Below are 14984 nucleotides of genomic sequence, written 5' to 3'. Positions count from 1 at the left end.
TCCACAATACCTACACAACATCAAATTCAATAAAACAGCAGGCTGAACAAAATGAAAAAAGACTGGCCTCAATAGGCCCACAAATAAGAAAATGCACAAAAAGATGAATGCTCTTTGATAACTATCAATGTTATGCAATTATGATAATAACTGCAACTTTTCAACATTACAAAAACAAGTCTAGTTATATGTGACAAACTTCTACCAGTCTTTATTAACATTTTTACTCCAATAGAACCCTTGAAATTATTTTCAGGTCTAGGGGAACAGCTGCTAAAACAATTCCCCAAGGTCAATGGGAAAAATGCACCTTACACTGGTGGTTGGTGGGAAAAATATCATCGCATCTTGCCGTTGGCTCTTTCCAAGTGGCATCTGTCCAAAAATTATGCAGGTACCATCAAACATAAGGAAGTAGCACTTAGTGCAGAGTCCCAATGGAGAGTTGAGGTCTTGGTGCTCAGAGTGTCTTCCACTCACTCAAACATGATAATGGAGATGAACGGCCAGCAGCCCAAAACAATAAATGTGTTCATTTTATTTGCTACAGGGCAACTACAGGACAAAAAAATCTCACGAGTATCAGCTGCAAGGCCTTTGTTATAGCATTTTGTTCTCTGAAACGTAACATCCATATATACAACTATTCACCCACACCCTTCGGGTGCAACTAACTAAAACCAATCAATAATGGCCATCAAATGGGAGGTCAATCCACTACTGCTCAAAGAACCCCTAGGATCCACTGGGTGAGCCCTGGGGCAAAATAGCCATGCTATATCATGCCTTGGATAAATGATAATATTTACAGGCATAATTGTAAATGACAATATCCTTGAGAAAGGAGCCATAAAACATTTTATGAGATATGCAACGGCAAAATTATTTACTAGATAAACTAGATATAATCTTTTTTTGGCAAAGGGCTCAGGCACACCCTTTCAAAAGGCTATTGTTCTTTTGCACAAACACATCACCTTTTGTCTACAGCAATGTTATATGATAAAAGCACTTTTAGTAAAAGTAAATGTATATAGAAGTTCTCAGGGTTGTGTATTGATGCTGTCCTATCTTCCTTTGCTATCTTAGGCACTGACCCAATGGATGCCAACTTTGGAAAATTACGATTCGAACATTTGAGATAAATGAAGTACTGATGTTCACTTAAGCTGGCCATACACTAGTAGAATTTTGTTTGAGGATTTTTATCTTCAGACCACTCAGGCCGCGTACACACGGGCAGACTGTCTGGCCAACTAAGTCCGTCAGACAATCCGACAGACAGTCCGTCCTACTTTTGAATGAACGGACTTGACCACACACGATGAACAGACAGTCCGCTGAAAGCTTGCGCGATGATGTGTACAGCACGTACGACGGGACTAGAAATACGACGTCCAATACACTGCAATGCAACCTTCGGCCGTGTAAATCCTTTCTGAGCATGCGCCATACTTAGTCCGTCCAACTTGCCTACTCACGAGCGGACTGTCTGCTGAAACCAAAGTTGGACGGACAATATTACGGAAATTCCGAAAGACTTAGTCCGCCAGACTGTCCGCTGAAAAAGTCCGCTGAAGCCCACACACGAGCGGACTGTCCGCTAAAACACGTTTCAGCGGACCAAGTCCGTCAGACAGTCCGCCCGTGTGTACGCGGCCTCAGTCTTTTAATCGCTTGTGAGGTCAAATTGGCTCTCGGGTTCCACTGCGGTGATGATAAAATTTGAAGGCGCAGGATAAAAAAATTTTCTTGAATGTTCAAATTTCTAACAGTGAATGGTTTTCGCTTGGAAAAGTCAATTTGTTCCAAAATCGATTGTTAAAAAAAATCAAACAAAAATCTGAAGTACTTTCAAAAGACATTCGTCCAGTCATTGAATGAACCAATAAGAATTTTCAATTGAACGTTTACTAGTGAATGGCCAGCTTTAGACTAGAAATAGATGTACAGAATTGTCTATTTGTGTACCTTGACTACAATAGATTATTGCTTAGATCAGGAGCCTCAAACTGGTGGCCTTCCAGCTGTTGCGAAACTACAAGTCCCATGAGGCATTGCAAGACTGACAGTTACAAGCATGACTCCCAAGGCAGAGGTATGATGGGACTTGTAGTATTGCAACAGCTGGAGGGCTGCCAATTTGAGACCCCTGGCTTAGATCTTTGCTTGGCTTATTTCTTCATATGTTTTTATGGCCAGCTTCATTTAAGCTCATTGTTAGCAAGGAAGCTTTTGTTTCTGCCTGTGTCAAGCTCTCCAAGGAATGGGAGCAGCAAGTTACATATACGTTATATATTTAGATCATATGTGAGAAAACTGTTATCACTGAAGTGTAGGGCAAGTATACTAATACCATTTCTGGTTCTCGCTCCAAAGTAGTGAACATATGCATGGCCCCATATTGTCACTCTTTCTAAATATGTCTTGTACATGTTCATTATAAAATTAGGAAAATAAACTAATATGATGTAGTTAATATAAGAAAGTGAACATATAAACCATTTTGAATAAATCACCCCAGGGAGAACATTACAGAAAGACATCATCTGACTCACATATGTTAGAGTATACAACGTGGATAGAGAAATTCTTGCACTGGAAACCGCCATTAGGGGAAAAGAAAATATCTTCTAATAACACCAACAACAGTTTTGCTATATATTTAATTGCAAGTAGTAGCATTTTTTCTACTGACTTATTATCTAACTGCTAATTCAATCAATGATCAATCATTTAGATCGACCTTGAAATGTAAATATGAGCTTTACTCCAAACTATTATGCTGATTTTGGATGAAGATATCCGTAGATTCTGTTTATGAACTTTTGTAGCCAGAGGTAGCTGTATGAAGTCAAGTTCATCTATCAGTCATGCCCCCCTGTGCCTACACTACTGCCACCACCTATCACAGTTTGACATTGTGAATTTCAACAGGGAAACCACCAGGGAGCCATTGGCAGTTTCATTGTTAAGAAGATCACCAAAGTCAAAGCACATTGCAGACCACACCAGGGAGCCATTGGCAGTTTCATTGTTGGGAAGATCACCAAAGTCAATGTACATTGCAGACCACACCAGGGAGCCATTGGCAGTTTCATTGTTGGGAAGATCACCAAAGTCAATGTACATTGCAGACCACCCCAGGGAGCCATTGGCAGTTTCATTGTTGGGAAGATCACCAAAGTCAATGTACATTGCAGACCACACCAGGGAGCCATTGGCAGTTTCATTGTTGGGAAGATCACCAAAGTCAATGTACATTGCAGACCACCCCAGGGAGCCATTGGCAGTTTCATTGTTGGGAAGATCACCAAAGTCAATGTACATTGCAGACCACACCAGGGAGCCATTGGCAGTTTCATTGTTGGGAAGATCACCAAAGTCAATGTACATTGCAGACCACCCCAGGGAGCCATTGGCAGTTTCATTGTTGAGAAGATCACCAAAGTTAATGCACATGGCGGACCAGATCACCTCCGGTCAGCATTGATTTTATGATATTGCCACCTCTACCCGACATATATTCTGTAATTTTGTGTTGTAGCACCGTACAAAGTGTCATTACCAATATGAACTGAATACACCCTACTAAACAAAGCTGACGTCTGACTGGCAACTTCTCCGCTGATCTTTGTGTGCTTCATATACATGCATTAACCCTTAAGTAGCAGAAGTGACAGCAACACCAACTGTCACCATAAACTGGTAGCTCATCTGGCAAAGTCATCTTTAAGGGTTCACAAACACCCATTCTAAAAAAGCAGCTGAACTGGCAGCAGATCCACAAAGAGAACAATGAGAACAATGTAAGCCTCACTGTAGTCAGCCTCTCCGAAAAGTTGGTCTCATAGCTAGACCTGTTTAGAGTCAACAGAAAGGCAGGAAGAGAAGCTTTTCACATTCTAGTGAACGATATCCAATAGAAATATAAACAGCTCACCTTTCAGACAAAACATTGTGCGTCCATTCCATAAAATGCCGGGGAAGAGAAGAGCTCTCCAAGTGGATAGCGCTGCACCACATACAGCTGTTTCCTAGCCCCCTTCATTCAGCATACACACAAAAACCGTGGCACCACTCCAGCTCGTGCTGTGAAAGGAAGCTGCCATCCAATCCTGTGTTATCCGAGCCAGCCGTTTGGCCTGTAACCCTCTGCTCTCCTCTCCAGCTGACTCCCCTCCATTCCAAAAATAATAGCTAAGGAAAGAGACAGAAAAAAAAAAAAGGAATGTTGCAGCCTCTCTATGGTTAGAGATAGCAGTGGCCCATGTCCAATTGTACTACTTTATCTGTCAGCATTTTTCACTGTTGTGTGCACAGGGCTTTGGGATGTCAAATGGCAGAGGCAGGGCTGCTAAATCGCTCCTAATCCAACTCAACTGTTTGTTGTGAAACACTAACGCTGCGTTTTGTGGATCATGTTTTTTTTTTTTTTTTTTTGTTTTCTTGTTCTGGAATGCCTGGCTTGTTTTCCAGTCCCCCCCGGGCACATTTTTTTGACATGCTGCTTTTGTGTTAGGTTATTGTATGTTTTTTTTTTCATTTCACATGAGATTTAAATATCAACAGTAAATATCAAAAGTTTTATAATGGGTAGTTCACACCAGCACTGCGTTCAAACACACTACCCTTGCGATCTGCATGCGGGTGTCATTGTAATATTAATGGCACCCCATATGTAGATCGCAAATCCAGTGCATTGTCAGGAACCAAATAGTATTGTACCGCAGTACCATGCAATTTGGTGTGGCGCATTTTTTAAAAGTTGTGCATGCACTGCTATTTCTATTCAAATGAACGGACTTGAAAATCACACCACATGGGAATGCGTGGGAACGTGCCACACATTCCTGTGTGATTCCAATATGAACTGTTCCTAATGGAATCAAAATAAATATATTAGAAATGAAAAAATAAGTTCTGGTAGATGTCAATCAAAAGATACTCCTAAGCCCTAATTCATACTGCTGCGATTTCTGATGCATTCCAAAACGCATGGAATTGCACGACGAGGAATAGTATATGTATGGAGGCCGTTTACATATCTGTTCCGATTTTAAAAAGGGCCCTGTGCAGGTGTTTGCTGTGTTCCCCAATGCCCACCCCGACATGAGAGAGAGACAGAGCGAGAGAGTGAGAGTGTGTGAGAGAGTGATAGAGAGAGAGAGGTGTCAACTCAAACTGCAGCTACTCCTTGAAATCATACTGGAAAATGGATTTAACTTGCACTGCACCTAGCCTAAGGCTGGCCATACATGGAGCGAATTTCTTTCCTGCAGCCCCAGGTTGCAGGAAAGAAATTCTCCAAATTACCCCATCAAAACAGACAGTGTTGATGCGGGAATTGTGATTATTGCAAGCGGCTATAGCAGCTATACCAATGCCCTATTGTTGGTAATCAAGGGAGAAATGGTGCCGGCTCGTTTGTATCAGGAATGCTGTCCCATCATTGGTATCAGTGGGAGGAATGTTGTCCCATCATTGGTATCAGTGGGAGGAATGTTGTCCCATCATTGGTATCAGTGGGAGGGATGTTGTCCCATCATTGGTATCAGTGGGAGGGATGTTGTCCCATCATTGGTATCTGTGGGAGGTATAGTGCCCCATCGTTGGTATCAGTGAGAGGAATTCTGTCCCATCATTGGCATCAGTGGGAGGAATGCTGTTCATTCATTGGCATCAGTGAGAGGAATGCTGTCCCATCATTGGTATCAGTGGGAGGAATGCTGTTCATTCAATGCTATCAGTGAGAGGAATGCTGTCCCATCATTGGTATCAGTGGGAAGAATGTTGTCCCATCATTGGTATCAGTGGGAACAATGTTGTCCCATCATTGGTATCAGTGGGAGGTATAGTGCCCCATTGTTGGTATCAGTGAGAGGAATGCTGTCCCATCATTGGCATCAGTGGGAGGAATGCTGTTAATTCATTGGCATCAGTGAGAGGAATGCTGTCCCATCATTGGTATCAGTGGGAGGTATAGTGCCCCATCATTGGTATCAGGGAGAGGAGAGCTGTCCCATCATTAGAATCAGTGGGCAGAATGCTGTTCATTCATTGGTATCAGTGGGAGGAATGCTGTCCCATCATTGGTATCAGTGGGAGGTATAGTAACCCATTGTTGGTATCAGTGAGAGGAATGCTGTCCCATCATTGGTATCAGTGGGAGGAATGCTGTCCCATCATTGGTATCAGTGGGAGGTATAGTAACCCATTGTTGGTATCAGTGAGAGGAATGCTGTCCCATCATTGGTATCAGTAGGAGGAATGCTGTCCCATCATTGGTATCAGTGGGAGGTATAGTAACCCATTGTTGGTATCAGTGAGAGGAATGCTGTCCCATCATTGGTATCAGTAGGAGGAATGCTGTCCCATCATTGGTATTAGTGGGAAGTATAATGCCCCATTGTTGGTATCAGTGAGAGGAATACTGTCCCATCATTGGTATCAGTGGGAGGTATAGTGCCCCATCGTTGGTATCAGTGAGAGGAATGCTGTCCCATCATTGGTATCAGTGGGAAGAATGTTGTCCCATCATTGGTATCAGTGGGAGGTATAGTGCCCCATCATTGGTATCAGTGGGCAGAATGCTGTTCATTTATTGGCATCAGTGGGAGGAATGCTGTCCCATCATTGGTATCGGTTGGAGCAATAGTGCCCCATCATTGGTATCAGTGGGTAGAATGCTGTTCATTCATTGGTATCAGTGGGAGGGATGCTGTCCCATCATTGGTATCAGTGGGAGGTATAGTGCCCAATTGTTGGTATCAGTGAGAGGAATGCTGTCCCATCATTGGTATCAGTGGGCAGAATGCTGTTCATTCATTGGTATCAGTGGGAGGAATGCTGTCCCATCATTGGTATCAGTTGGAGGAATAGTGTCCCATTATTGGTATCAGTGGATGGAGTGGTGCCTCAAGGGCCGGATAAAGGTGAGCAAAGGGCTATATCCAGCCCACTGGAGACCTCTGCTTTATAGGTAAAAAACAAAAAAAAACGCAGTAGACTGGATCTGACATTTAGATCCTCCCATATCTGATTTGAGCTGTAATTATATCTGCTCATATACAGCACATGTGAGATGCTCTTAATTATAAGGCTACATGGGCACCTGTACCTACCCAGAGAGAACTGGAAGATACATTTACATTCTCCTATAAAAACTTTTACAGATCAGACAGCAATATTCACTACCACTAGGATATATAAAAAGCTTTAACAGTATTCCCAATGTTCAGAAATATTCTGCATTAAGAATTGTTACATTTTTCTTGTAAAAAATAAAATGTTACGATCCTGCGACAAAACAGTTACCTTCTATAGATGAGCGGGTTATACGATGAACTGATGGCGCCATCTGACAAAGAATGGAGTCAGTAGGGCAGAAATGTAAAAGTTACAGATCAGTAAATGCTCGTTTTTGAACAATACGGGACAGCCAGACTGCACAGTTCACTAGTCAGAGTTTATCCTCATTATTTGCATTTAAAAGCAATGTGTGAGAAATCTGAAAACACAAAGTTGAACTGAAGAAAGTAGTTCCCTAAAATAGCCTAGTTACCCAAGAATAGAATACTGTTAACCATTCAATCTTTAGGCCAGTCTCTACACCATACTTCGTACAATATCCTCTAACAGAATTACGTGCTAAATCTAAGAAAGATTATACAAATATAGTATGTATGGGGAGCTTTAAGCTGGCCATATATAGATCGAAATTCGGTCGGTTCAGCAGGGACCAGCCAAATTGGGGGAATTGGCAAATTTTTTTTTTTATTAAACCCACTGGCTGAACAGAAAAAATGTATAATATATGGCCTATCTTAGATTAAATAGGTCAAGAGAGAAGCAACAGATGACATCACTACCATTAGCAAGATTAAGTATATAATGCTCGCAAACCATGTTAATTTTAAGCCAAATAAAAAAGGGAAATACAAATATCAGTGTAAGCTTTAATGGGTAAATTCACCTTTACAGAAAATCTATAAAGGTGAACTTACACTAGACCCCCCTCCCCAGTCCCGCTGTACCAACATCCCGCAATCCCCCACTGTCAGGCACTGAGATCCCGCTTTACCGGTCTGGGGATTTGAAGTCCTCCCGGGTTTTCTCTCCTTCAGCACTGACAGGGTGGGCTAGGCAGATTCTGATTGGTCAGTACCATTACTATCCATGTGGCGGTGATGACCAATTCGAATGCCTTCTGTCTGTACACACTGAGTGGTACGGAGAAGAGATTAAGTCATGGGGATATGAAATACCCGGACCTGGTGTCTGACAGCGGGGGGGATCGCGGGACTCCAATACAGCGGGACTGGGGAGGTACAGGGAAAGTTCATCTTACAGACTTTCTGTAAAGGTGAACTTACACTTTAAGTTATGTTTATGCTATTTCACATAACAGACCCATTTTAATAAATAAGACTAATAAAATATATAGTTGTTCCCTACACCTATACAAGATGTCATGTAGAGCACTGAATTCCCATATTGCTTGAACTGCATCCCCAGTTTAGTTGGGGGTGTCAAGCATAAGAAGAATGCAGTTTATACCCAATGTTAATGCTCTTAAAAGACAGGGTACTCCAATCAAACTGATTCCTCCATCCACACAGGAAAGGTGGATAGAGGAAACCTCCCCACTGTGCCATTGTATTCTGATAGCAGGTCTCTGCTGTCAGAATACAATGATCAGCGGCTGAAGCCCATTACCTGCAGCCACTTATCGACAAAAGTTTTCTAGCACTCCCATCAACAGACGTTGATCATTAGATCAACTTCCATTAAGCGGGAACAGCCATACATGGATCAAAAATTCAGCCGGCCTCTGCTGAACTAGCTGAATTTCGATATATCTATGGCTAGCTTCACCCTTTATCTTTCCAACTAAATCTACCATATACCACAATGTTGTCTTTTTAAGAGGTGGCTATCCAAAGCAATCTCCATACATTATTTAAATTTAACTTACATATTTTAAAGTCTATAAGTTAAAAGTATCTACTTTGGAGATGTCCAAAGGACAATGGTCAATCACGGACGCATTAAAGCGGAGGTCCACCCTAAAGTGGACCTCCGCTCATCGGAACCCACCCCCCCTCCGGCGCCACAATTGGCACCTTTCAGGGGGGAGGGGGGTGCAGATACCTGTACAGTACAGGTATTCTGCACCCACTTCCGGGATAGCTCTCTGCGGAAAGGGGCGTAGATTACGCCCCTTTCCGCAAGTGCCCCGCTGGCTGCTGGGAAACACACAGATCCCAGAGGCAGCGGGGACCGTCCTTATTGCGCAGCGCGATTCACGCATGCGCAGTAGGGAACCGGGAAATGAAGCCGAAAGGCTCCACTTCCTGATTCCCATACCCAAGATGGCGGCGGCAGCACCTTACAGACGATCTAGAGATCGGCTTCGGGTGCTGACATCGCGGGCGCGCTGGACAGGTAAGTGTCACTATTTTAAAAGTCAGCAGCTGCAGTATTTGTAGCTGCTGGCTTTTAAAAAAAAAAAAAAAAACGCGGAGTCCCGGTGGACTCCCGCTTTAAATCATTAACACTGCGCAAGTCCTGGCACAGGAGACAATTTGTTCTCAGTGACAAGCTCCAGCTATTTGAGTGTAGGCCAAATGCTAGTTAGAAATGTGATTCCCCAATATAATGACTTCAGTGCTTTGGTCATTATACATTTAGCTGAACACCTGCTGCACACTTGCCCAAAAATGAGAAACCTCTGCCCCCACTTACTACAGTAGATATATTACAAGAAGCGTCCAATGCGTTTGCCTTGTGTCAACACAGCATACACATCGTAGCTCTTCTGACAAATGTATCTATCAGAATACAGAGTTTGCTGCTACCTTAGCCCGGGCTGTTGTTACCATTGGCACTTATGTGCCAGTAGCAAGAACAAAAGGATAAAGAGAGGGCAGCACCAAGCCTCAACATTCAAATACTGTGATAATCATTTTCATATATTGTATATTGTAATATACATTTTTTAGCTAAATTCAGCAAAGTAGTAGTATTATTATTATTATACAGGATTTATATTGCGCCAACAGCTTGTGCAGCGCTTTACAACATGAGGGCAAACAGTAGAGTTACAATACAATTCAATACAGGAGAAATCAGAGGGCCCTGCTCGCTATAGCTTACTAGAAACTATAGAAGGACGTCTGTGTGTAGCATATTAAGAGGACTCGTAAAGCCCTGTACACACGAGCGGACTTTTCGACATCCAAAGTCTGACGGAATGATTCCGTCAGACTTTTCGATCGTGTGTGGGCTGCAACAGACTTTTGATTCGCAAAAGTCTGACAGACTTTAGAAAATGGAACATGCTTCAAATTTTTCCGACGGAACTCCGCCGGACCCAGTTCCTACCGAAAAATTTGCTCGCGTGTATGCTATTCCGACGGACTAAAACCGACGCTAGGGCAGCTATTGGCTACTGGCTATGAACTTCCTTATTCGAGTCCAGTCGTAAGCCATCACGTTCGAATCCGTCGGAGTTTAGTGTGATTGTGTGTGGCCAAGTCCGCTCATTCGAAAAGTCCGTCAGAACTCTGTCGGAACTCCGGCAGAACTCCTTCGGAAGTCTGTCGGACATAAGTCTGGTCGTGTGTACGCGGCATAAGACTTCCTATATTTCAATTCTGTTGGCAAAATAAAAAACTTACTCCTGTAGAGAAGACATTTTGTACTCACCTCTCCTGCTGCCCATGTTCTCTGCAGTAGTGTTGAGAAACCACCAGCTGGGAGTCCTGCAGAATCGGACCCCTCCAAAAGTGTTGGAATCACGATCCTGTGCTGAGAACTGTGGTTTGATCCATCAGCCCCTACATCCCTACTGTGTCCAGTACCAACATATGGGCTGACAGGAGGAACTAAAGCATGAGTCCGCAGATTCTCTGGTTTCAGTTTTTTACTGCAGAAAACAGTGGAATGGGCATCAGAGGAGAAGAGTATAACAAGTCTTCTTTTAGGAGTATTATTATTGTAAAGTTTTATTTAGGCAACCGTCACCTATATGAAATCATAAAGTAATTGCATGCTATAAAAGAGCGAGCCTGTGTAAAAAGCACCAGCAAAGAAATATAAAAAAATCTATTTTGCGGCATTTGCTAAACGATGCTAAGGCATGTATTCGACTCAATTGGAAAAACTCATCACCTCCTACTGTTGGATGTTGGCTCCATAAAGTGAAAGATCAAAAAAATGGAAGATCTCACACTTTCATCACAAAATAAATAAGAAAAATATTCAGAGTTGTGGAGATTATGGCATCTGTTTATCCTCTCTGAAGAGGGTCTAAACCTACTTGGCTCATGAATATAGAACAGCTGTATCATGCAGAGATCCCTGATTGCTTGGCATCCTTTCCAAGCCGGGACCCCTTACCCATTCCCGGCCTTCCCCCTCCCCTCTTTCTTTGTCCCCACTCCCCCCCCCTCTCTTTTCTCTCCTCTGTGCTCTTTTCAGTTAATTTTTCTTTTCTTTTCTCTTCTGTAATTTAGAAATTGGAAAATAGTTTCGGTGGGCGGCACAGTGATGTAGTGGGTAGTACACTCGCCTAGCAGTAAAAAGGGTCACTGGTTCAAATCCAAACCATGGCACTAGCTGCCTGGAGTTTGCATGTTCTCCCTGTACCTGTGTGGGTTTCCTACGGGTACTCCAGTTTCCTCCCACACTCCAAAGACATGCTGGTAGGTTAATTGGCTTCTGTCCAAAAATAATTGGCCCTAGTATATAAATGTAAGTTTGGGACATTGGGTTGTGGGCTCCTTGAGGGTAGGGACCAATGACACTCAGGTTGAACTGGATGGACTGGTGTCTTTATTCAACCTTATTAACTATGTAACTATGTGAGCTCAGGGCTCGTTAAAACGGTTCTACCCCTTAGTTGCTACAATAAATGGACCATATTCACACAGATCATACGCCGAGAATGTCTTGTCCGATTTAATTTACAATCCTGATTTTTGAATGCATCATTCCAATGTATCGGTAATGTTATTGTCTGCATACTGTTACTGAGATAACCTGGACTCACCTTTTGTGGTTTTGTGATTTTAATAAAATATTTAAAAAAAAAAAAAAAGATATGGACCTAGAAATGGAGGCTTTATCCCACCAAAGCTCTGCCAATCCTCTGGGCTCAAGGACCAGAACACATTAAGATTCTGAGAAACCAAAAAAGTTTGTGTTCCTCACATCGGTCATAAACCCTGGAGCCCCTCATCATGTGTATGTGAGAAACCTAATGCCGTGTACACACGATCAAATTGCCTGGCGTACTTAGTCCGCCGAAACGCATTTCACCAGACAATTCGATCGTGTGTGGGCTTCGGCGGACTTTTTCAGCGTAAAGTCCGGCGGACTTAGAAAGTATTTTTGCAGTCCAATCTTTCCTCCGGACTTGGGTTTCAGCGGACAAAAAGTTTTTCAGTATGCTAGTCCGGCGGACTAAGAATGACGAATGCTCAGAAGCAAGTACGAAAAGGAAGCTATTGGCTACTGGCTATTGAACTTCCCTTTTCTAGTCCTGTCGTACGTGCTGTACGTCATCGTGCTAGCAAACGCCGGACTTTGTGTGTCCGTGTGTGGCCAAGTCCGTTCGGTAGAAAGTCCGCCGGACTAAGTACGCCGGACAATTCGCTCGTATGTACGCGGCATAAGTGACACATATTGAACAACCACAACAATGTCCACAAGTGCATCACAATAGCAAAATTACACAAATAGTAATTACATGTTATTGAGTTATAAGGATTATTCCAAAGCATACAGCATGAAAGGGAATCTTCTATGAGTTATTACAGAAAATAACGCTTTTTTCCTTTAAATAAGTTTACAGCTCCTTCCACCTGCAGCAGCTATTATAAGCAGATCTGCCTGTTGCAGCTATTTTGCATCATTTGTTTTTTTTATAGCCACATGAAAAGTGAGACTCAACACGACAAATGGATTGACAAAACTCCAATGAGGGCTCTGACCCCAGGCCACAAGTTCCTGGACACCAAACCACCTGTTCAGCTTCACTGCAGCTGACATAACTCTCCTAGGACAAGCTTGGAGCCCAGCGGTCAAAATATGCAGGCATGTACATTAGGAGCCCATTCACATCTATTTTATCATGCCAAAAAACAAGAGAACTGGTCATTCATAGAGCGAATTTCATCGGATTTTGAGCGAAATTTGAGCGGTGTGTGGTCCCATTGACACCCCCTGCCTGATGCCACCTTTTGCCACTTTTGCCATCGAGATCTCTCAGCACTCTTGTGTTTTGGTGCAGAAGCTCCTTAAAGTTGTGCAAAATGTAACAAATATATTAAAGAGGCACTAAATGATATCCTTATTCTCCAACATCCACTACTTAATGGCCCTGTAATCTATTTTTCATGAAAACGAGCAGGGCCCTCTGATTCCCCTGGTCTTGAATTGTACTGTATTGTAATGTCTACCCCAATGTTGTAAAGCGCTGCGTAAACTGTCGGCGCTATATAAATCCTGTATAATAATAATAATGAAAAACATTTTTTTACTGCGCTTTTCTGCCACCTTGTAATGTTCTCTGCGAGCCTGCGAATCTCTCCTTTACCCCCTCACTTGTGTTTGTTTGAACTGAGGAGTTGCAATCATGTGCACTGCTCTACGCACACTACAAATCCCATAAGCCAGAGTCCATAGTCGTTCTCCAAAGCAAACAAGAGAGGGTGGCTACATTACTACATGCAGTGGGACCATGGAGAACAAACGTAGCCACCCTCTATTCGAAATTTTTATCACGGCAGCAAAAAAAGAAGGAATTCAGAGACTTGGGGGAGGCTGAGAGCAATACATACTTGAATAGAATTATTTATTTCAAACCATAGTTTACTGACATAATAACTTGTAAACAATTTGTACAGTTTTAAAAATGATAAATTGCCAAGTTAGGACCTTTCCCAGTGTTGTACACAAAGAATGAACACAAAACAAAATTCTTCACAAACGAGGAACACAGAAACACAAACAAGGCTACAAATGTAATAAAACATTCCAATGGATGAATAAAGACGCTGGAATAAAGTGCATCCGAGGGCTAAGATTTCAGACATTTCCTGCTGACTGTGCGTTCAGGCTTCACCTATTACATGGCCATAGGGTCCAGACAAAGGCAGGGCTCAGCCGTCCAGGCAGAAGAGACTTCCTGAAACCTTTTTCAAGTAAAAAAAGACTTTGCCAAAACACACACTGAATATGGATTAAAATAAAATTCTAACATTTTTATTTAATGTATATACCATGAAGGTTCACTTCATGCCAGAAATTAGCTAAGAAACATGTCAGCAGTGGGACAAATACTTTCCCAGTAACTAGAAGGCTGAAACAACGCATAAGTGTAACTTCAACCCTTTATACATTTATTAGGCAATACCAAACTCCATAGAATTCAGGTATATTCCCTAGGCCAGGGGTAGGGGGGTTTGGGGATGGGGATGGTCCTAGGTGGCATCCTTAAAAAAAAAAACTAACTAACTATCAAGCTTCCAATAAAAAAGAAGGTATGCTTAACACATTGGGGTTCATCTACTAAAGCTGCAGAGTACAAAATCAGGCCCATTCTGCATAGCAACCAATCAACTTCTATGCGTTATTGCCAAAACTTAAATGAACAAGCTAAGTTTAGAAGCTGATTGGCTACCATGAACAGCTGCACCAGATTCTGAGTTCTCCAGTTTTAGTAAATTTACCCCATAGTGTGTCACAGTCGTGTCCTCTGCCCCCTTAATAATCACACCTCCACAGTAGTGTCCTCTGCCTCCTTTATAATCACACCTCCACACTAGTGTCCTCTCCCCCCCCCTTCATATCACCCCCCCCCACAATAGTGTCCTCTTGCCCCCTCCCCCCATATAGCAGTGTCCTCTGCCCCCCCTTCATATAAGCCCCCACAATAGTGTCCTCCTTCTCCCCCCATATAGCAGTGTTCTCTGCCC

General features: G+C 42.7%; 1 protein-coding gene across 9 annotated transcripts in view; it reads right to left on the bottom strand.

Moving 5' to 3' along the window:
- The window catches only part of NHSL1 (NHS like 1), a 289800-nt gene that overhangs the window by 102653 nt on the left and 172163 nt on the right, over nt 1–14984 (bottom strand). The window contains exon 1 of one of the 9 annotated variants that reach the window (XM_077486765.1): nt 3944–4304. The exons of the other annotated variants lie outside the window; for them this stretch is intronic. Coding sequence (XP_077342891.1) covers nt 3944–3959 — 16 coding nt within the window. The 5' untranslated portion in view covers nt 3960–4304. Of the gene's footprint in view, nt 1–3943; nt 4305–14984 lie in introns of those variants that run through there. 9 annotated transcript variants of the gene reach the window in all.

The sequence above is a fragment of the Lithobates pipiens genome, unplaced genomic scaffold (genome assembly GCF_037356315.1).
Source record: "Lithobates pipiens isolate NorthernLeopardFrog02 unplaced genomic scaffold, aLitPip1_a1.2 Scaffold_18, whole genome shotgun sequence".
Classification (NCBI taxonomy): domain Eukaryota; kingdom Metazoa; phylum Chordata; class Amphibia; order Anura; family Ranidae; genus Lithobates; species Lithobates pipiens.
The sequence above is the reverse complement of the archived record's forward strand: the minus strand, read 5'-3'. Positions and strand labels throughout refer to the sequence as shown.